Source organism: Phaenicophaeus curvirostris, chromosome 3, assembly GCF_032191515.1.
Source record: "Phaenicophaeus curvirostris isolate KB17595 chromosome 3, BPBGC_Pcur_1.0, whole genome shotgun sequence".
Taxonomy (NCBI): Eukaryota; Metazoa; Chordata; class Aves; order Cuculiformes; family Cuculidae; genus Phaenicophaeus; species Phaenicophaeus curvirostris.
Window position 1 is genome coordinate 35,601,093 of NC_091394.1, and position 22,606 is coordinate 35,623,698.

Sequence of the window (22,606 nt, forward strand, 5' to 3'; positions counted from 1 at the left end):
GACGCATGGACATGCACACAGAGACACACGGACACATACAGACACTTGGACACATGCACACAGATAGACACGCACACGGACACATGGACGCACAGACACAGAGACACGCGGACAGACACGCATGGACAGACACACGGACGCCCTTCCCCCCCCCCCCGCAGCCCCCGCTCAGCCGGGGATCGGGCGGCGGCGGCGGGAAAGCCGCCCCTCCCCCCGGGGCCGCGAGGAAACCCCCTCGGTGACCCCTCCCCTCCGCCCCCCCGCCCCCCCCGGGGCCGGGAAAGGGGGCGGGGCCGGGAGACCCGGTGACGTCACTGCTCCGGCCCCGCTTCCTGCAATAGAAAGTGAGAGAAGGTAAAACACCCCCCCGCCCCTCCTCCTCCTCCTCTTCCTCCTCCTCCCCCCGCGCCCCTCCCCCCGCCAGTGACCGGGGCGCCAGGGGAAGAACTGGGGGGGTGATGGCGGTGGGGGGAGCCCGGCGGATGCGCTGAGCCCGCCCCTCCCGCTTGCTGGGGGATGCTCCCTCCCCGTGTATTGTGTGTGTCCCGTGGATCGCCGGGTGTGTGTGTCTGTTGGATTGGGGTCGGTCTGCTCCAGCGTGGGACATGGAGGGGAGGAGCTGGGGGGGCTGCGGAGCGAAGGGGGGCGGCGCCTTGGCCGGCCCTGGGGGGACGGTGCACGAAGGAGGAGGAGGAGGAGGAGGAGGGGGTGGGTGCCGGGCTCTGTGTGTGTGCGCGGCGGCAGCGCTGGGTCATGTTTGTGTTTGAGGTTGTCAAGTGAAGGAGGCTGCCGGCTTTCCCCCCCCCACCCCCCTTCCCGCCTTCCTCCTCCTCCTCCTCCCTCTCCTCCTGCCGCCGCCGCCGCCGCGCAGGGGTCGCCGCGCTCCCCGCCGCCGCCATCAGCCGCCGCGCCGGCCCCTCCGCCAGGTTTGCAGCCGGGGGAGGGCGCCGGGGGCCGGGGGTTGGGGGGGAGACCTCGGGGGGCGCCGCGGGGGAGTGGGGTGCGGGGCGGGACGGGCGCTCCCGCCGCCCCCCTCTCTCTGCGCGGAGCTGCGGCAGCCACAACGTAATGCGTGTCCCCCGCCGGCGGGGACCGCAGGCCCCGCTCCCCCTCCGCCCCCCTCGTCTGCCCTTTCACCCCTCCCCCTCGCCCCCCCTTCCACCCTCCCGTGCCCCCCCCCAATCCTCCCTTCCATTCCTCTGTCCTCCTCCCATCCTCTTTTCCTCCCCCTATGCTACCCCCATCCTCCCTGCCGTCCCCCTACCGTCCCCCCATCCTCCCTTCCATCCTCCTCCCCTTCTCCCCTGCCTTCCCCCCATACACCCCTTTCCATCCCCCTTTCCCACCCCTCTTTTGCCCCACCATCCACCCCCTTCCATCCGTCCCATACTCCCACCCTGTTCTCCCCCCTCCCCGTCCTTTCCAACCCCCTATTCCCCCCTTTATCCCCCCTATTCCCCCCTTTAACCCCCTATCCCCGCCTCCAGCTCCCCTGTCCCCCTTTTAACCCCCCTATCCCCCTTCCACCTCTTATCCCCCACAGCCCTCCCTCCTCCCCGTCCCTCCCACCCCCCTCCTCCCCCTCCGGGACTCCTCTCCCCCGGGCGCACCGGCTGCCCCCCCAGCCCCCCCCCTCCCCCCTTGGCAGCCAGGTTTTTTTTGCGGGGGGAGAGGAGGTGGTGCTGCCGCCCAGCCCCGGCCGCTCCGCTCCCCACAGGGTGCGGGGCTGCGGCCGCCCCCCCTTCCCCCCGGCATGTGTGCAGCGCTTTGTTCGGTGCGGCGTTGCAGAGGGGTTTTCCCAGGCTCCTCCCTCTTTATTCATTCATGTTTTTTTTTTTTTCCTCTCTCTCTCCCTTCCCCTTCCCTTTGCAACCCTGCTCGCACATACCGACGGCTCTCGGGGCCCCGGGCTGGATGCCTTCCCTCTCTCTGATCTGCATTTTTTTGGGGGGGGTGGAGGAGAGGGAAGGGGGAATGTGACCGCTGCGTTTGTAAAGGCCCATTTCTCCTTCCCCCCCCTCCCTTTTTTTTCTTTTTTTGTTCAAATTAAGTAGGGAATGACTCTTGGGTGAGCCCTGCGTGGTGTGGCTTTCACACGGCCATCTCTTCCCCCGAAAGAATAAGTCCTGCTGGCTGGCGAGCGGGGGAAATTGGTGGTTTTAAAGCGTAAATAAGATGTCATTTGTGCCGCAGGGGAGCATCAGGAGGTGCTTTCGATTTAGAGATACCCAGGGGGTATTTCAAACTCTGGCTCCAGAGAACTTGAGTAAAGAAGTGACAGCGTTTATGATAATCTTTTAAAAACCTCAACCCAGCAGCACCCGCAGTAAAGAGGGTTCAGGGGGTGCTTGTTGCTTCAAGCAATCCATTCATTTCTCTGCATTTCCATTCACGTCTCTGCATTTCCACTTAGTGTCCGAGAACCATAATCGTGGGTCTGTTAGCATAAGGTTTTATTTCATTCCTAAATCTTGGTTATCCTCGCAGATTAAGTGGTTTGAGTGAACAGCTTGACAGGCTATGTGCTCTGTTTTGGATTTTTCCCTTAATGTGCATTAATACCGTAGCAAAGAACCGTTAGCCAGGATAAAATTTTCCAGCCTTCCTTTGTAGCGTTTGCAAGTCAGTTTCTTCTCCTGCTTGGGTCCTTTTATGCAGCAACAGACAAAAGAAACATTAAAAATTAATGATGATATTCCTCAACAGCCTGTAGACTGAAGGGGTGGTTGCAAGTAGTCTGTTTTAACTGAATTTGAGTTCCATTTTTACAAAAACATACTTGTCTTAAACAAAAAAAAAACCCAAAACCCCCAGCAACCTCCCCGAAACTAATACTTATAACAAATTCTAAAAATTCTATGTGCTTCCACCTTCGAGTAGCTATTCTTAACCAGCTTGTCCATATTGTGAGCAATTCTAAAGTTTTATGTAAATTTTTATGATTTCTTCCTAGTGTTAACTACACAAAAAAAAAAATCTCTTAACCTGAGGTAGTATTATTATTAAAAAAAAAAGTGGTTAAGTGTTGTTTTGTTTAGCTGGAAGAAGAAAATTACACTGGCCAGTTTCTTTAAGCTTTTATGCGCAAGTAGTTTGCTGTAGTTCTGTGGAAGATTTCACATCCTATAGGATTTCAGAGATAAAGCAAAAATGCATCTTGAACTGGAAGTAAGTTGTAAGAATATTTGAAAAGTAAGAAAATAGTATTAGTCTTGAAAACAATATAGGGTTAGGGTTGCAAATGTAGGTTTGTGCCACTTCAGCAGCAAATATGTGCATTGGGCTATTACAAGAATTCTCTGATCTGTGGGATTTATCTGTACTAGAGCTTTGCTCTCTGCAGCCCCCTGAAAATGCAGGGGCTGCTGTAGCCATGCAGGACCGCTCCAGGGAAGAAAACTTGCTGTGCAACAGCTTGCAGATGGGTCAAGAGCTGGTGTGGTTCTTGTACACTGATGTTTCAGCAGAAATATTCTGTGGGGAGTTCTTCTGGACTTGCATGCTCCATGTGTGGAAATTGGAGGTGGCTGATGATATAGACAGGGTGGATTATTATTGATACAGTCTGTATTCTCCCTCTATTCTACACCCCCCCATCCCCAAGATGAGTATTTTAAAGCCTGATGTCAAATTTTCTTTAGTTTTCTGGATTTATTTATGTGGGACACAAGTTGTTGGAAGATGTTTTCTGGCTAGAAAACAGCTGACAAATGTGGAAAAGTGTCTCATTTTTCTCAAGCTTCCTGAGTAATCCCAAAAGGAGTTTTCACCATCATGTAGTTTTCTTAACATACTGGATCATTTCACTCCATAAAAGGATAGGTACAGAAATATTTCTTGCTCACCGCTAATTTCCATAGCTGTTTGAGAATTAAAGGGAGCAGATAGGTATTTTTGTTTGTGCATATATCTCATAACTTTTCTTTCTCTTTATTTTTTCCTTTTTCGTTTTTTTTAGCATACGGATTAACTGACCCCTTTGACAAGTTTATGGAGCTGCCATCTCTCTGCTTGCTGTACTTACCATTTCTGAGAGGAGAAAGCGGTGTATGAGACTAGAGGAAAATGCCTCGGACAAAGCAGATACATCCCAGAAATCTGAGAGGTAGGTAGCTCTCAGCTGAGAAAGAAAAGTTCTTGGGAAACTCGACTGCAGTTTCAATTATGAGGTCGAAGGAGTATGTATTTAAGAAGTCTGTTTTGATCCAAAAATAGTTTGCAAGAAAGTTTTAGGAGTCATCCACAAGCCAGTTCTGATTTCGAGAAAAATAAGTGGAATCTGTTCTTATTCCTGCAGTTTGTGTGCTTACAGCAGTCTTGATATCCTCCAGCTTACAGCAATAGCTGGCACGAACTTGGAAAATGCAGAGGAAGACGTAGTTTCCTTACCAGAGAATTTACAGTTGAAATATAAAGGGAGGTGGGAAACGGCATGTGATACAGAAGTAGCATGAGATATGACAACTGGCAGTTGTTTTTCTTAATAGTAATCAGTCTTGCTGAATTCTGAGGGGGCTCACCCTCTTCCTGTGCATGCCTTCTCACTATTTATCATTTGTTACCCATGCTGCATGGGGCATTGCTAGGTTTGACCTTGGTCTCCCTGCTGTCCAGCCTTCGCACAGCCAAAGAGTAGTTCATGGGCTCTGGATAGAGCAAGCAGGCTAGCGACTTGTTCCACAGACTGGCAAGCATACATGTACAGGCATTTCCTTGAGCAAAATCTCAGTGCACTTAACTGAGCCCAGGACTGGCAGGTGAATGTGAGGACTCTGATCCAATGTTTATTTGTTACTGTCGTGGTAGAAGTGGCCCTGGAGAAATTAAATGATGGGAAAAATACACAGGTCAGTTGACAAGCAGGTGTATACGTTGAGGGAGAACACACCCTTGTGCGCGGCTTTGGGAGAGCATCCTTTCACCTGCACCCTCACGTGTAGCTGTCATCAGCTTTTTCAATGTGAATTTTACAGCTGCAGTATGGAAGCATCCCTTCAGAGAATAAAAGTGATTACAAAACCACAAACATCAACGTGAAGTTTTAGGGGCAGGAACAACATTTGATTCTGGTTTTAACTTTTTATGCCAAAACCCAACAAACATCTGCATGTGTTTCAGTTCGTTTACAGTTGAGAGGCTCCTAAGTGCTAGTGTATACAGCTGTATACAAGCCCTTGTATTTGCAGACTGCATCACTGCTACCACTAACAGTCTCTTCTGGAGAAGACATTTTTGCATTGTCTTTATTTGGGAAGCAATGAGCAGCATTGTTCAGTGCAATGGATAAACCTCCCTCACAGATCAGGAATTTCACCTGTAGGTGATGAGGCTTCCCCTTCTTACTGAATGTGAAGCAATAAATTAGAGCCCGATTTTCAATCTGCTGCTTACCAAGTTGCTGACATAACTGAGCTTATGTTTACTGATCAAATACGAGAGTGATCTAATTTTAGTACTCTGTCTGATATCTACTCATGTATTGCTTGAAACTTAAGAGGAGTTAAGTCTATTGTAAAGTCTATTGTATTCACTTAAGTAAATGCGTTTAAAATAAATAATCTAATTAAACTCTTAATTGTGTAAGAAATTAATTGCTGCTGTTTTTTTGCCTTGCATAATTTCCCCAGTCATTTAGCTTTTATCGCCCTCTGTAATAGCAGTTTTCATCAGTTCCTATTTTTCTACAACTAATAGAATTCTTGAATGAATTAAGATGGGTTAAACGTGTGGAAGCAAAATACAGTGAGCCTGTAATTTGAAGTGATGTTGGAATGGTTAAATGATTGTTAGAACCACACAGGTGCTGCAAACTTCAACATGTAGTGAGCATATATTGCTACTATCATGGGTTATTAGAGGTGAAGTGGTTTGAAAAATCAGTTTACTTCTCATTAGTTGTGCCCTATTTCCATTTTTAGTGTAGATAATGAGGAAAACTGTATTTCTGTTTCCTTCATCAGTCTCTGAGAAAATTGCAGAATATATTTGCTTAAATCCTCATATTTTGCTGGAACTCGAGGAACCTGAAAGATTTCACAGGTCTGTTTTCTGAATGCTTATTTTTTTGTGTGCAAAGTTAGACTGGTCTTAAGATGACAGTCTTAACCATTAAAACTTAAAAATGTGTTGCACCTGTGGTTTAATCCATGGTAGTTAGGACTGATGATAACTAAATCTGCAAAAGGAGTAAATGTCTGTAGTCAAAGGCAAAATTTGTTCAACTCTTAGGTTTTTTAGTTTTTGGAAGACAAAGATGTAACCTGTATTTTCAATTTAGAGGTTATTTTTGAATTGTCTAGTCCTGGTTGTCACCTTTTGTACTGTGTACAAAGAACGCTCCATGGCCTCACCTGGCTTCTCCCTCCCTTGTCCCAATTCCTCTCATTGCCCCATAGCAATCAAATGGCCAACAGCTTTAACTGGACTTGTCCAGGGCCCATCAATGTTTAACTTTTTTAAGAGGTCATTGTTGAACAACCCTTGACACTTTATCCTGTTGTGCATCAGATTAGTTACTTGGGTTGCACTTGCAGTCCAAGTCAGCCTCGAGAAGAAACAACCAAGTCCAAGAACCTAAAGTATTTTCCCCTAAAAAAACCCCAACACAATCCCCCTGTCCCTCCCTCCACAAAAAAACCACACAGGAAAAAAACCCCACCATAAACATCGCCCCCACACTCCCATTAGTTAATTTGAGGTTTGCTGCAGCATAGGAATAAGTTTTGAAGGTTTTAATATTGCCTATGTTTACTGTAAGCAATCTTATTGTCTGAGGAAAATTAAGTAGTAGTGTTTGATACAGAGAGCCAAATTTAAGATTTTGGCAGGTAACCTTAAGGCTCTTCTGTCTGACATGGCTTTATTTTACTCATTTTCTATACTTCTGAGAAAGCTGACAGCCTTTGGAAGATTAGCAGTGGCCCTGAAGTATCATAATCACTGAAGATAAGATTTATTTTCTGTGTGCTGAGACCCTTTCTCCTCTCCTCCTTGGCTTTCACCATTTATTAGTAGATGAGCCAATATAGTGCTATACTAACCTGATTTTTATGGCAGGAAAAATTAACTGTATCAAGAGGACAGGATATAGGAGGCATTTTTTTACAGATTATAAAAAAAGATTAAATTAGTTGGCCATTTGTTTTCATGACTGTGTGTTAGTAACATGGTTTTAATGCCCAACTGCAGCTGAATGAGCATGTTATATCTGAAGTGTACCAATAAGGCATCTGCTGTGCTGCACTCATTTATGTGGTTTTGTCACATCAGCCTTCCCTGCTTCTCACTGCAAATGCACCCTGATGTGAAAAATGTTACCATCACCAGTGGACAACTGTGGTGAGAGGAGTTGTATATAGTGTCAGACTTAGCTTTTTGACTAATTAATGGTCATAGTCATCCATGACCATCCTCTTTTGCAGGTATTCCTGATGTTGTCTTAGTCTCCTAATTATTAAAGCTGTGGATTGTATTGCTAATCAAAAGCATCATCGTTTTCCCTTCAGAAAATAAGTCTATTGAGAAGGGGGAAGATATTGTCTCATTCAGATCCAGAGGTCATCTTTTCTTCATTTACTCCATTTGTTGTGTGAAGTTTTAGCTCACTAAAATTAACAAAAATTTGCATGTGGTTGCACCCTATATTTACGTGGCCCATTGATACACAGGTGTAACAAAACATTTCACAGAAGCTGTAATGTATTCCCAGAAGTACAGTTATGTTAGAGAATCATGCTTTTAGCAGGGCTGAGTGGGCCTGGTTTGTTGTCAGATGGTTGTGAGGATATAGAAGGAGAAACAAGTGATGTTTTTGTTTTGCTTAGAAGTACCCAGTTGCAGAGTTTAAAAATGAAAACTCATTTATAATGTGTACAGTGTTTAGTACAGTGCTATGATTCACCAGTACAAAACTGTAACAAATATTTTGAACTTCGTCTCTTTCTAGATCAGCTTTCTGTTATTTTTAAGAATGCAAGTTATTGCTGTTTCTGTTTTTCCTTCTCAATCAAATAATAATGTTTTAAACAAATGGTGGATGGGCCATGAAGTTCAACAGCTGTCTCCAAATCTTTTAACACTTTGCATTTGATAAGGAAATGCAAGTATAGTATGAATAGCATTGCTCAATAGCTTGATGGCTTTGTAGTAATCTGAAGAGCTTGTGTAAGTTTGCTGGGAAGCTGAATGCATTCTGGGTCTTAAATGTCCAGAAGAGCTAGACATCTGCTGTGTCTTAAGTGTGATTTAGCAAAGGCTCTTCAAGTTGGTTTAAAATAGTAATGTACTTTCAATATGGAAATGGGCCAGACTACCCTGAAAGCTAACAGGTTGATATTTTTTATTAGCGTTCGGTTGTGTAGTCTATAAAACTTGAGAATCGATTGATGGGCGGTGCTTTAGTTCATGATTCGCATCAAATGAGTTACAAAAAGCCCACTGAGATTTCTCAAGGCTCACTTCTCTAACTTGTGCTTGTTTGGTTCAAAATAAATGTGTGAGCACAACATTTGACTTTTGCATCTTGGAATTGTTTCTGACACAAAAACAATGCTCTTTCTGAGGGGCTGTTGATGCAAAGTTGGTACATCAGAAGTGATAGTGGTCTGTGCTCTGTGGTGTATCAGTGCACATGTGTAAAGGCGTTGCATATGCATCTTGTTCAAGTTTGTGGAGCATGTGTGAAACAGGCGAAACAAATGTCAGAGCTTTGACTAGATAGCTTTGAAACATAAATATCCCTTGATTTTGCAGCTGTTTTTGTTTCTGTATATTAGATTGTTTCATAAATATTTTTGCGCAAACTAAATTTGAAACTAAAAACCTCCCTCGTGTTTGTCGAGAGATGCATGGCTCTTGGGGTATCATAGAATGATTTGGGTTGGTAGGGGCCTTAAAGATCATCCAGTTCCAACTCCTCTGCCATGGACAGGGACATCTTCCACTAGACCAGGGTGCTCAAAGCTTCTTCTAGCCTGGCCTTGGACATCACTAGGGATGAGGCACCCACGGCTTCTCTGGGCAGCTGGTTGCAGCGCCTCACCACCCTCACAATTTCTCCCTAATATCTAATCTATTTCTCCCTCTTTCAGCTTAAAACCATTACCTATCACCCAGTCACTACTTTCCCTGTTGAAAAGCCCCTTCCCATCTTTCCTGTAAGCCCCCTTTCAGTATTGGGAAGCTGCTATAAGGTCTCTGTGGTGCCTTCTAGGCTGAACAAGCCAAACTCTCTCAGCCTGTCCTCTTATGGGCGATGCTGCAGCTCTCTGATCATCTTTGTGGCCTCCTCTAGACTCTCTCTAATAGACCCATGTTCTTCTTGTGCTGACGACTCCAGAACTGAATGCAGCACTCCAAGTGAGTTCTCATGAGAACGGAGTAGAGAGACAGAATCACCTCCCTTGACCTGCTGCTTACACTTCTGATGCAGTGCAGGACACAGTTGGCTTTCTGGGCTGCTAGTGCACATTGCTGGCTCATGTTGAGCTTCTCATCCACTAGCACTGCCAAGTCCTTCTCTTCAGGATGGCTCTTGATCCATTCTCTGCCCGGCCTGTAATTGCCCCAACCCAGGTGCAGGACTGGAGCACCAGAATATTCACCTGTAATGTGGTAAATCGACCAGATCTCTTGTGGATCGTAGAAGTAGTCTCTGCATGCGTCATATTTCTCATCTGGGATGTGGAATGATAACGTTTCTCTTTTTGTTTTTTTTTCTTTTGTTTGTTTGTTTTCCTTGTTTAGAGTGTAAGAACTTTAGTCTGTTTCTTACCGTGTGTATGGTCCAACATTTTGCACATTAGACATCATCTTGACTGCAGCCATTAAATTCTGTTGTAATGTGAATAATGTCTGTAATTAGGTGTGAAAACTGTAGAATACTCTGCAATGTAGAAAAGGCGGGATTTAAAGCCTTTTGCCACCCTTTCCCACCTCCTGTCTTGTTCCAGTCTCCCTGTTTCATGTCCCTAAATTTGATTAAGTAAGGGTTTTCAACAGGTTCTAATCCTGTTCTGTGCACAGGATGTTGGGGCTTATGTCAGTGGCCACAGGTGATGGTCAAAAGCTTGCCAAGAGTATATTGAAAGAGGGGAAAGAATGGTAGGGTGAATAGGGCTGTTCAGTATTGCCTTGAAACAACTGCATTTAATTCCTTTCTCTTCCATCAAGTATCTTGTGTGAGACTGAGTGATTCTGTTACAACAAACCCTTGCACCCAGCCACTAATCGCATTTTGGTTTTGCATTTTGCCCGAGTTGAGACTTTTGGGCATGATTTTTGAATTTCAGCAACTGCCGTCAGTCCACAGTGGCTACAAAACACTGCAAAAATGCTAAGTACCTTTACAGAAAAAATAAATTGGGGTCTGAGTGACTCAAATGGAAGACTCAAGATTAGCCAACATTTTTGGCAAATCTTTTAATATCTTTATGCCTCTGTTTTCTGCCTGTCAGTCAGATACCAGTATATCTGTTGAGGGTTTAGGCGACAAAGTTGTTAGTGTTGTGAAACAGATACTCTGTGGCTAAATAATGGAAAAGATGATGAAGAAACTGGTAGTCAGCAGAGCCAAGCAGTGAGCATAGCCCATTTTTGTGCATTGGTTTAGTTTGCATAAACACTTGGCATTCTCCAACTTACTGCTTTGCTTCACAGTCTAACATTTAAAAGGTATTCTTAAAGGTTACTTCCTAGCTTTTAAAATAGCAAACGGAAAAACCAAGAAATTCCACTGTATTGAACCACAACGCTTCTCATATGAGTCACCCTGTGCTGGGACCTCAAACTGCAATGCAGGCCTTTACTGTGTGAGCTGTGCGGCATGATGATGTAGCCAGCGTGGACCAGGTGCTGGCGACTGAAGAAAGATTCACTCCTATTGGTGAGTGTTCATCATCATATTGCAGAGTTTCAAGCTGTTGCTGAGAAAGCCCCCGCAGCCAGGAGGGGAGTGCTCACTGCAGGGAAAGTTGCTAGAGAGGAGCATCTTTTAATGTCATGATTTCAGGTTGGTTTCGAGAGTGGTTTAAGCCGTTGCGGTTGGAGGAGGAATGGAAGAGGTCCTGCTTTTCCCCAACTCAGTGTTTGTTCCCTGGGTTGTGTTGCCTCCTTGCTCATGCGTTTGCTGGCCCTGCAGTGGAAGAAGTAGTGGTACCCAGAATGAGTTACACTAGCATCATGGGCAAGTGGGTATTTTTTGCACTGGGTTGGTTGGTCCCCTGATGCTGCTGCTGGAGCAGGTGGTGTTGGCAGCCTGGGAGGGACAGTGCAGAGGCAGGGCTATCTTGAGTTTCTTGCCTGAACTCATCTTGAAACTGTGTTGGAATTCTCTATTTACTATGTACAAGCAGCAGCCTTTTTGAGCTTCTTTAATTTTCCAAACACAGGTATGGATTTTCCTAAGGATAACAGAAGGTATGTTCCTTATTCCTGATTTCTTAGCTTTTCCCTCCAGCAGCCCCTTCTATTGACAGGGTTCTAAACTGGGAAGTGGTGGAGGTTCTCAGTGTATAACTAAGAATTTTAGTGTACTGGTCAACCAGTAGGAAACTGAACTGGTCTCAGTTGACACCTTAATTAAAATAAACCACTCCCTCTAAAATTTGGCATAGAACTTTATTTAAGAATGAACAAAATTTGGGTAAGATATAAGCAATTGAGAAAGCAGTCCAGGAAACTAAACTTGACTGTAGTTGTCACAGTCAGCTTTGAGTATATATTTATAGATTTCTGCATGTGCACACCAAATACGAAGAAAAGAAAATAGAGATAATGCAAAGACAGTCTGCTGGATAAGGACAGTGGCAAAAATAGATGCTTTCAGAGGGAGTTAAACTAACATAAAGAACAGGGATAAAAGAATGGTATTCCAGCTAACAGGATTGCAGAGAGATACCTGCAAGATTGTTGATGAAAGAAAAAGGGTGGAGGAATGAGATTAATTCTGTTCTCTTGATAGTAGAAAACAACAAATTGTGTTTTTTATGGAATACAAGATCATTATAATTGCAGTTAGAAACATGCTCGTGCTGAAAGAAATTGGTGAAGGATAAGGTTAAGGAAAATAGAATTAGTACGAATGCAAAAAAGCAGCAATGAACTGGGGCTTGAAGCTGTGCATAAGCTAGTTAGATTTCTTTCAGAATACATTGAAGTGGAAACAGTGCAGATCTGTAATTCTGCCATACCTTAACATCCTGTGTTGCCTTTATTGCTAATTGAGCATGGAGGAAGAAATGATACAGAATCTGGCATTTGCTGTAGCATGAACTCCAGTGCATTAGGAAGGTCATAAAAAAAAAATGTAGCTGAAAAAAGAGAAACAAGAAGTAAGATTTCAGCACTTGTACTCTCAAATATTTCTATTAAAACAGGCAGCTGGCTCTGGGATGAAACTGAATCCAGTCTTTTGAGCCCAGGGACAGTGACATTTTGTAAGAGTCTGGTTTTCTTATGAGCATTGAGAAGAATATGACTTTTTGGTTTAGTTTTTGTTTTGTTTTAAATCTTTGTATCTCAGAATAGATTTTGGCTTGCTGTGAGAGTATATATACGGTATGTAAGGTAACTTTTTGGGAGAGGAAATGTTTGTGTGTGTGAATTGTGCCTGTGTTACGATGCTTGAAAGGGTTTGTGTGGTAAGTACTCATGCGCTGTTTCAGGAAAGGATTCTTGGGCTGTGAGAAGAATTCCCAGTCATTGGCAGGGTGGACAGGTATAGAGGACCCTGCTCAGGGAGCTCAGTAACAACACACAGGTTGTCTCAGTAACAACACACAATTGTCTGTGTGTTAGAGGGTAGTGTCTGTGTCTGTTTAACCTAAAGCTTTGCAAAATCACTGAAAAATACCTGTTTCCCCCACCACAAGCAGTCGTTATGACCAAAACAGTAACCCTGTAGCCCACCTCCATATACTGGGGAAGCTTAGAAAAATACTCTGGTTTGGGCTTTATGTTGGTTTGGTTCTTAATCCTGAAATTATTCCCTTTCATGGCATATATTTTGAGTTGCTTCTTACGATCAGACCGTTTACTTTTCACATTGCAAACTGCTGAAAATATTTATGCTGGAAAACATAAAGGAGACTTCCTAGAGCTATACATTTTCAAAGAGCTAGTTATACCAGAATGTGTTTCCTAGACTTTTTCATTCTTTGGTATGTTGGACTTGTGTAGTAAGCATTTTAGATCAACAATGTCTTATGAGGTTATGGAGAGAGAGAAACTCAGGCTTTTACTCAGCTGGCAAAGTAAGGTTTTCTTGACTATGTTAAACCAGATGAATAAACTGGACTTTATATTTCTAAATTAGATGAGTTGGACAAAGTGCAGTATTTCTTTCCCTCTACTTATTTAAATGTATTGTAACTCAGAATATTTAAGAAGAAGAAGGTGGGGGAACCCTGCGACAGATGTTTAGAGGCTTTGGTGACGCATTTGTTGGGGAAGTGGGGAAGCTCTAGTTCAGTAGTCAAGGCAGTACTGTTTGTTTTTATACAGAAGCTTTTTAAATGCCCTTAAAGCTTCTCTCAAAATGAGGCTGCTCAGAGAAGATGCTGACTTGGCGATTCCTGTATGACCTTTGGTGGCAGATGGAAGAAGAAATGTCTTTGTCACAGGTTGTGAAAAGTGGAAGGAGGATTTTCATAAGGCAGAGTTGAAAAAGTCTGTGTGTATAATTGAATCTGGTTAATGCAGTAAACTAGATTTAACATCTTTGGTTGCCAGCAGAAGCGATGAATAGAGTTTTTATGTTTGTATGTTAAATACCCCACGACCTTTTTTTCCCCTGAATTCCCGTGTGTTTAAAAGACAAGTTTCCAGCAAGTCTCCTTCGTAAATCCCAGGGCAGACTTCCCAAGCTGAAATCGCAAAAGGTTTGGAACGAGCTGCAGGGAGGAAAAGCAGTGGTTTAGCAGGAGCCTGCAGTGTGGCGTCACTACAAAACAACTGTGTGTGTGTTCCTAGTTACCTATGAAATATGTGGCTTACGCCCTGCCAGGGGTGGTAGTCATGGAATATCCAGAGCACACCGCATGATTTCCTCTGATTTTTGGCCTAATTTTGTGGGGAGGAAGTAGAGTAAGTTAATGTTGAATGGTGTTGTTTTTAACTACCAGGTTCTGTTAATTCAGATAGGAGATTGCACACTTGTTCTCACCATAAAGGTTGCAGTGCAAACACTATGCAGAGCCAGGAAAAAGAAAGAAGGGTTTAGAAATGGCATTTAAAGTGTAATTTCTCTGGTAGTTTTGCTATTCCATTACTTATAAGGTCTAGCCGCTGTGCTTTTGAAGAAGAGTGCATGCCTTTTCCACAGTAGTTGTAGAGATTTTGATTTTCTCCCTACTTCAGGATTTGTTACTGAAAGAAGTACTTCTGGCCCAGATCTCCTGAAGAAAACACAATGATGTATGTATTAATTGTGTTTAAACTGTTCCATTCTATATATTTTATTAACAAAATACTGACTATGCTAAAATGTTGCTGTCATTCTCCATTGTCAAGAGGTAGAGCTAAGTTTAATGCCTTTAGTCTTGAAAGACAATTGCCTTCTTCAGTATAAGGGCAATGCTTTTGTGGCTAAGAGGCAGATTAGGAACTGTGAAAATGCTAAACTTTGTTACAGGCATCATTTAATAATTTTCAAACAAATCATTATGTAGGCTACACAGCAGACTTGCTGAATTTGTCTGAAATATTGCATGCATTTGTTAAGGGGATGAGATAGTACCCTTCTTTGTGATAACAATTTATTGAACATCTAATTATGTTTTCTCTTGGTGCGTTTTCTTTCTTTTAAACAAAGTATATTTCCATGGCAGTAGAATCTTACATTTATCATAGAATGCTGTGTATGTATGTTGTGTCTGTTAGCATGTTTCAAAATTCTAGACTATAACCTGAAACGATGATGTAATTTCTAGAGATACCAGAAGAAGTGCTGTTCTGGTGCAGGATGGTTTTTACGTCTGTCAGATTTCTGAAATGCAGTTTATGTTCATGTACATGAAATCCACTGCTGCAGTGGTAGAAAGCAAGCCAGTTTCTGTTGTGCTGCTAAATTCAGATCTGCTTCCCTGTTGAAATGGTCAGCCTCTCTTAGGCTTATTAATTAGGCTAGTCATTAGGTTTGCTCAGAAGCCCTGCAGTTCTAACAGTTTACGGCTTTCTGAAGCTTTCAGTTGTCTTGGTAGGTTGTCTGCATGTGCAAGAGTGCTGTCAGGGCAAACTCTGAAGTTCCCTGGTGGAGTAGGTTGGGATCCCCTGCTTGGGGCCTTTGCCAGAGGGATTCCGGATCCTAGAGTGAGGCAGATTGGGGCACATCCCAGAGCTTGTGGGAAGTTTTCACAGGCATCTAGGTGGGATATGGTCTTGGCACAAAGTAGGTTTTAATTATTAATATTTTTCCAGTATCTTATGGCTGGCTTTTATCATGCCTTTTCAAAAACAAATGAATAGCACATTCCTCTTTAAGTCTATCATTTTAACACTTTTTCTTCACAAAATTGTTTGGATTTTTTTTGCAAGTGTTATTTCTCTGATTTGTTTTTTTCTTTTTTTCTTCCTCTGTGCTTTGTTTCTGCTCTCATTCTTTACCTCCAGAGGGACTTCCAGTTTTCACTGTCTATGGATATTGCTTCTCTGCCATTCTGCCTGCTAATGCAAATATAAGCAACAGTCTAGTCGGCATCTAGGAAGCAGGCAGATTCACAGTCTTGTATTATTCCTTCCTGATTTTTCCTACTGTTCTTGAACCTCACAAACCTTTGATATTGATAACATCTTACATGCTTTTGGTTTGTTCTGTGAACAAAGTTGTAGGTATAAAGACGCTTCTACTTGAAGTGGCCTGGAATTTACATGGTGAGACCTTAAAAATACATTTTAAAAAGGTATGTTCTTGGGGAATCACATCTTTACAGTACTGTGAGAAAGCAGAACAAGAAATTGGCTCTAGAGAACCATGGTATATTAAGAATCAAGGTTCAGAGGTTTGAAGAATGTGTAATCATAATACACTCGGGAAGCAATGCCAAGTAATGGGGTCGATTTTCATATATACTGAAAAATCCATTATTTTAGGCATTATTTCTACAAACACTGTCTCCAAGATGAAAGAGCAAGTATGTTTGTGGTTGCATTTCTCATAGGTCTGTATAAACACATTTTGGACTGTTTGGAAGTGCAAAAAAAAGAATTAAGATTGAAATATTTTCCCAGCTTGTATAATAATTTTTGTACCTTCTTTGTTTTGAGGAGTGAGGGTAAAAGTTTTCAATTTCCCATTCTGTAGGGGCTTCACATTGTAGCAGCTTTTCTTCTGAATGTTCATCCGCCATGCTCTAGTGCAACGCTGAGCAGATTTGCACAGTAGAACTATTCCATTTACCATCTGTGACTGTCAAAGGGAACTTCAGTAGAGAGAGTGTGTGATGAGCAGGCTGGTGTGCCCCTTGTTCCTTGCAGCCTTCTTTCCTGTGTCTGTAGCATCAAGGATGAAAGATAGATTGAACCTGTTGAGATATTTTCTTGTGGACCTTAGTATGTTGCCTGTGCTCAGGTTTTAAAAGCTCATAAATGTGTCTTGTGAATTGATTTTCAATTTGGTTGGGAAATCACAATTTGTATAGCATGGCCAGCGACAGTTATAGCTCACTGATGTCGGGCTTCCGTAGTTTGATGCATTAATTACAAAAGGCTGTGTAGAAATACTTAGAAACAAGGAGGAAACTGAATGTTAATGTCTAGTTGGTGGAAAATAATGGCCTGGAAAGGATGTAGTTGGTCGGTGTTTTCCAGAGCTGAAATTTTCTGGTTAGCCACGTATGGGCATTCAGAAATCTGAAATGCTTTAAAATCTACTGGTTTAATGAAAAGGGGGAGAGGAGACAAAGCCTGTTCATAAGTTAACAGAAAGGGCTTGTATAGACACACAATTATGTACTGGTTACCTGCAATTTATTTTCAGCCTCACGTTTCTAGTAAATGCTGATGTAAAACATGTCTCTTGAGCCAATGCTATAACTAATCAGCTTTTTTCTCCGAGCTTTAAAAACACAGTTTTGGCAAAAGCAACTAAGATGGTGTTTTACAGAAGAACCCCCAGTAAATGGAAAGAAAGCTGGTAATCAGTTTTGATTAATGGATCTGCATTCTGTTATTTAAATGTTTACATCCTGCTTAGTGCATATGCTGCTTTTAAATACGCAGTTTTACTTTAGCAAAATTTGAGGCATGGAGAAATGGAAATAATCTTTCAGATCCTAAGGCTGGGGATGCAAGGTGAAAAACACGGAGGAGATATGCCCACATCCCTCAGGCCTGTAATACCTACATGACTGATATTTTCACTTAGCTGTAGGATTATGGAGTGTCTTAATCGGATAGGGGTAAAGGAAAAAGAGTGGATATTTGGGATTTTTTGCTAATTCCACTTAGTCTAGAAAAGACAAGTTTTAACTGAAGTATTAAGGCTTTTGTTCCTGAATGAAATGTCTCCTGCTCACTTTGTTAAAGACAAAGGAAGTTGATCAGGTACAAAAATTTGTGAGATTTCTCTGGATTATCATAAGAATTGCCAACATGTGATAGCATGCAATCATTTAAATTGGTATTTCCATTTTGCTATTTGCTTCATATATGTGTGCAGAATAGTTGATATATCTTATGCTGTTCATAATGTTTGGGGTTTATTTTTCTGTGTGAAAGCACAGATTCTGATAACAGTTGTTAGGTACCAGAATATAGTGGTTTGCTTTGCTGACTCACTTCTGAAAAGTTGAGACTTCTGGCCAAAAGAGCATGCACATCTTTCTGGGTTGCAGATCCTGGCTTTGTGAAAAACTGACTGATTCAACAGAAAGGTTGGCCTGCCACGTAAGCACACCATAAAAAACAAGCATCTGACAGCTCTGTGGCTTAAAGTGGATCTGACACAGGCATATGGAAAATTCATGCAACTGGGATACTGTATCAAAACAATTTCTGTAGAGAAGCAAAATCCTTTCCTTCCTTTCCTCCCTCTTTTACTTTCCTACGACTCTCTTTTTACACTGTTTGCTTTTCACCTTTTGTGTTTTAAATGATTCCTCTTTCAATATCAACATCTTACACAAGGGTTGAACAGTTCCTCAAAGAATTTTTAGGTAGAGCAATTGAACTTTGAAGGGGAATGTTCACGTGGAGGTAACGTCAGGAAGGTGGGATGCTCTTTTGAAGAGCCATGGTTCCTCTTCCAAATTATTGTGACTGTCCAAAAGGAGAGACAGTGTTCTGTGCTCATACATTGGAAAGGGAATTCCTGCAAAGAATAATCTGTCACTCTTTCTTCCAAAGGAAACTGTTATCTTTCTGTCCTCTCTGGTTACACAAACCTTTTCTACTTGGTATATTTTTGTTGCATTAGTTTTGACATGCTTTGCAAGGTTTTGAGTAAGTCTTCTACCTGGGCTTGTAGAGCAAAAACTTCTGTTTGCACAGACGGACTTGTGCTGTTTTTGGTGAACTGTTGGAGGTTTTGAGAACTGTGAAGCTGGAGAAAGTAAACATAGGTGAGCAACAAATAAAACGTTCGCCTTTCTCTCATAGCAAGCAGGTCTACAACTGATCTTGCCAGCTTTCTTTTTTTCCTTCCTTTCCTTTTTTTTTTTAATAACTGTAGGACATAAGCTGGTTCAAACCCAAGTAATTCACAATTGTCAGTTTTTCTGCGTAGGTAATACTCAAAATAGTCAGTGGTCTGTTTTTATTATTGCATTGATGCTGAAGTGCCATTCAGCACAGCCCACTTTCTTCTCTCTCTGCTAGAAGAAAAATGAAGAAAATAGCTTGAGTTGATGTAGGCATTCATCTTGTCATTCTTCTCTATCCTCTTTGAAATGGTCTGAAATCGAAACAATTAGACAGTAACGTTTTTTACTGTCTGACATGGGGGCTTCCATGTTTTTTGATGCACTTCTTTCAACAGACCTTTCAAAATAAGGTATTGCTGTCACAGCTACCACAAAGTCAAGAAGAGGAAGCATAGGAGGATTAAGAGACAGATTAACCAAGGTGTGTAGGCACCTGCTCTCTACTAAAGCCTGAGGACCTATTGCACCAAAAGCCATTACTGGATCAATCCCTGGAATGGTCATTTAGGGTCATGCTGGGGAATGAAGCCAGCTCTTTCCTGGCTGTCCTGAGCAGCAGTGGTCACCGCTGACGTGGTGTTTTTCAGCAGAACCCTTTCCTAAAATTTTTGAGGTCTGTTGCTCCTTTCACAAGGTTCCTTATCCACCTCATCATGTATTTGCGCGTGGTGTTAAGGTGTGTAGATTGATGAGATATAGTTGTGTTTGTCCAGGGGCCTCTTGTCTTGGTGTGCCCATGGGACATGACTCTGAACAGCATGACTAGTTCCAGGAGCTGCCTAGTCTGCTTTTCTTTCCCAATTAAGAGTTTCATCTGAAGGAAGCTCTCTGTGGTGAATGAATTATTGAAATGAAGCACCTGAAGATACAGTTAGACTTTTGTTCATCCTGAGAAGTAATTAACAGCTAGGTGTCTGACCGCTGAGAATGAATTCCCTTCAGTAGTGGCCAAGTCCTCTTCTGTGTCCCTGCAACTTCATTTGTGTATCTTCAGTACAGCCACGCTCTTTTCAGTGCATGTGACAGCGTGACAGACACACCTCTGAAGATCCAGAGCTTGTGTGGTGGACTACAGCTCATACTCAGTTTCTGAAGCACTAGCCTAGCAGATTCAGGGCAGCCTGGCTCCAGTTATGTACAGGCGGTGGATTTCTGATCTGGTTGCAACCTCCATGAAGCAGCTGACCTTGTGCCTGGGGATCTGCAGTAGAGTAGGAACCACAAAACATACATCACGGAGATTAGAAACTCTTGGCAAGATAAAGGGACTAGACTTCTGGTGCTCTATAGGTTAGAAAAGTTATTCTTCACTGCTGTTGCCATCTTTGTGCCTAGGAGTGCTGGTGAGCTTGGCCTGATGCTGCGTGGTGGAAATTGAAGTGGGTTTATCCTTTATGTGTGCCTGTGTGAGAAAAGTGTGTTTGATAAACAAATTTTGAAATGCCTGCTTTGCTCCTTCTGCTTCATATGTAAATCCCACCGTGGGAACCACATATATGCTTACTTAGCATTTTAAAGTTGTAGAAGGCTAATGGTGATGCAGCGTGGGTACGCAAAGCCATGCTGTAGCTTTTTGTGTGCTGTCACTAACCCAGGTGTGTGCAGACCATACAGGAGCTTGGTGCCAGGATGGAGGAGAGAGCTGTCGCTTTCCCAATGCATTACTCCTTTGCTCCCCTGGCAGAGCTCTGCCTTCCGAGTCACAATGGTGGCTTCATCCCTTTCATTTTATCAGGGCTCCTCTGTCAGTGAGGAAGGACAGAAGTGCTCTGAAACTCAGTGTGTACAAAATCCTCTTTATGGTCACAAAATGTATTAGTTTGCAGTTAAGTGGATAAATATAATCCCCAAGGAAAACTTTGTTTGTACCTGTCTGCAGCTGACACTAATGTTGCAGCATGCAGCTGAGAGGAAAAGGTGTGGGGGGGTAAATATTCCATCCAACTCATCTTTACTTCTTCCTGACTTTCCCTTTTCATTCGTACTTAATGACCATGGAAATATTTTTTCGTTAGAGATAAGTTTATTTGCCTTTTTTTTTTCCTAAATCAAGAAAAAATACATGCAAGGTATACAAATTATATACAGAGTATCTTGTGGTAAAAACTAGACTAAAAGAACATATTAGTGCAACTAAGGTAAGAACTGGAAATTAGGAAAGTGGATTTGTGGCTTTTCATTCAATATTGATTAATTTTATGTGTACTTCTGTCCTGTGCTGAGTTGAGGCTTTTATTTTACAGAAAAAGAGAAGCATGTACTGGTATCAAGAGCATAATTCCTAGTTATTTTCAGCAGGTGCTTAAACACATTTGTAAATTCCAGCTTATAGCTGAGCAATTCACCCTCTACCCCCTGTATGTAAATTCTTAGTGGAGGGTGCAATGAGGGGTTTGAGTGTATAAATGATACCTTTTTTTCAGTGTGGAATTCCCGTTGAGAGACCAGGCCTGAAAATGCCATATGTTTCCACAAACAATTCCTGTGCTCTGCATGTTGAGTAATACAGCTACAACCAGGGAGGAAGCTTCTGCTGACAGTTTCCCAAATGAATGCAGGAATCTGAGCTGAACCCGTTTATATATAGTTTTTTACTGTCGGTCATACGCTTTTACCAGAAATCCAGATGTGCTTGAATCATGCGGCGGATTAATGACACAATTACTGTGGCTGCAGGATGAAAATTTCTGTGTGTACCATAGAGGATACAGTAACTTCCAGTTAATGACTTAATATTTTACAGAATGCAAATGAGCAAGTTAAGGCATGTAAATAAAAGTTGCCAGACTTCTTTTCGAGGTGTGAATTACATGACATTGGAATGCATGACTTGATTTCAAGAAATGATTATGTATCTGTGCTGTCCTTTTCTAATGAAGTGTTTCAATAAGTAAACAACTTTTTTTTTTTTTTCCAAAACTCAAAACATTCTCAGTAAATAAAAGGGAAATTCAAAAGGGGAAAGCCAAAGGGAATAGAGGAACTTTACAGGGCAAGCAGTGATCCTGCTAAAGTAGTAGAAAATCTTGTATAAGGGAACATGAAGTGCTTCGTTTTAGGAATGTTTCAGCGTAACTGAAATGCGAGCGGCTGCTAATTTGAAATATGAAGTTCAGCATAAAAGTTAGTAAGCTTGTGAGTTTAGATATTGTCAGTGCTCATATCCAATAGCCATATAGGCTTGTGTATGCAGCATCAAAAATGTTAATTTTTCTTTTTCCTGCTGCTGCCCTACTGTGCTTTCCATGGGAAAAATCCTGGTCCAATGATTGTGGAGTCTTGTGTCAGAGTGTGCTCTCTCCAAATTAAATCCCTGCAGCAGCAGGTGAGTGGTATAGGGAACCTGTTTGTCAAGGCTGTGTCCATCAGCGATAAGTTTTCTCACTCTTTGGAGTGACAGAGGCATATCTCTTCACTCACTCAAATAATTTACTTATCTGTTTGGCAAAGCAGTTTATGAGAGTGATGCTGTCACTTGACTGGTCTCACCAGAATCATTACTTATATCAGAATGGTTTCAAGTAGGATATGTAATTTACAGAAGCATGGGAGAAGTCAGTGGACCTTGTAGAGCTGCAGAATTATTGTCTCCAGTTTTGACACAGTTAAGAGCACCCTTAAAAATGCCCGAGTGACCCCCGCAGACCCATCAGTGCCACCCATAGGCGCTCAAGTCAGTAACTGCAGCTTGGAGCTCACTTGGGTCTGCTGTTTCCACTCTAACAAATCCAGTTTAAAACTGGCATCAGGCACTACGTATACCAGCAGCTGTTACAGCCCAGCACGTGCCTATGAGTAGCTGTATTTTTCACTCTGCGTATTTACAGTCTAAGCTGTAAATAATGCTTGAAGTCTTCTGAGCTTGTATCCAGCTCTTTTTTGGGGGAGTATTTAGAGTATTGTCACAGCCTGCGACGGGCTGCATGTTTCTTCTGTGTGGTGGAGCTTTCATGTACCAGTCTTTTGTTCAC

General features: G+C 42.7%; 1 protein-coding gene across 1 annotated transcript in view; it reads left to right on the forward strand.

Moving 5' to 3' along the window:
- Positions 1–802: 802 nt before the first annotated feature.
- Positions 803–22,606, forward strand: part of HIVEP1 (HIVEP zinc finger 1) — a 118,284-nt gene continuing 96,480 nt past the window's right edge. The window contains exons 1-2 of the mRNA XM_069853646.1: positions 803–926; positions 3,959–4,105. Of these exons, the coding sequence (XP_069709747.1) occupies positions 4,066–4,105 (40 nt within the window). The 5' untranslated portion in view covers positions 803–926; positions 3,959–4,065. The remainder of the gene's footprint in view (positions 927–3,958; positions 4,106–22,606) is intronic.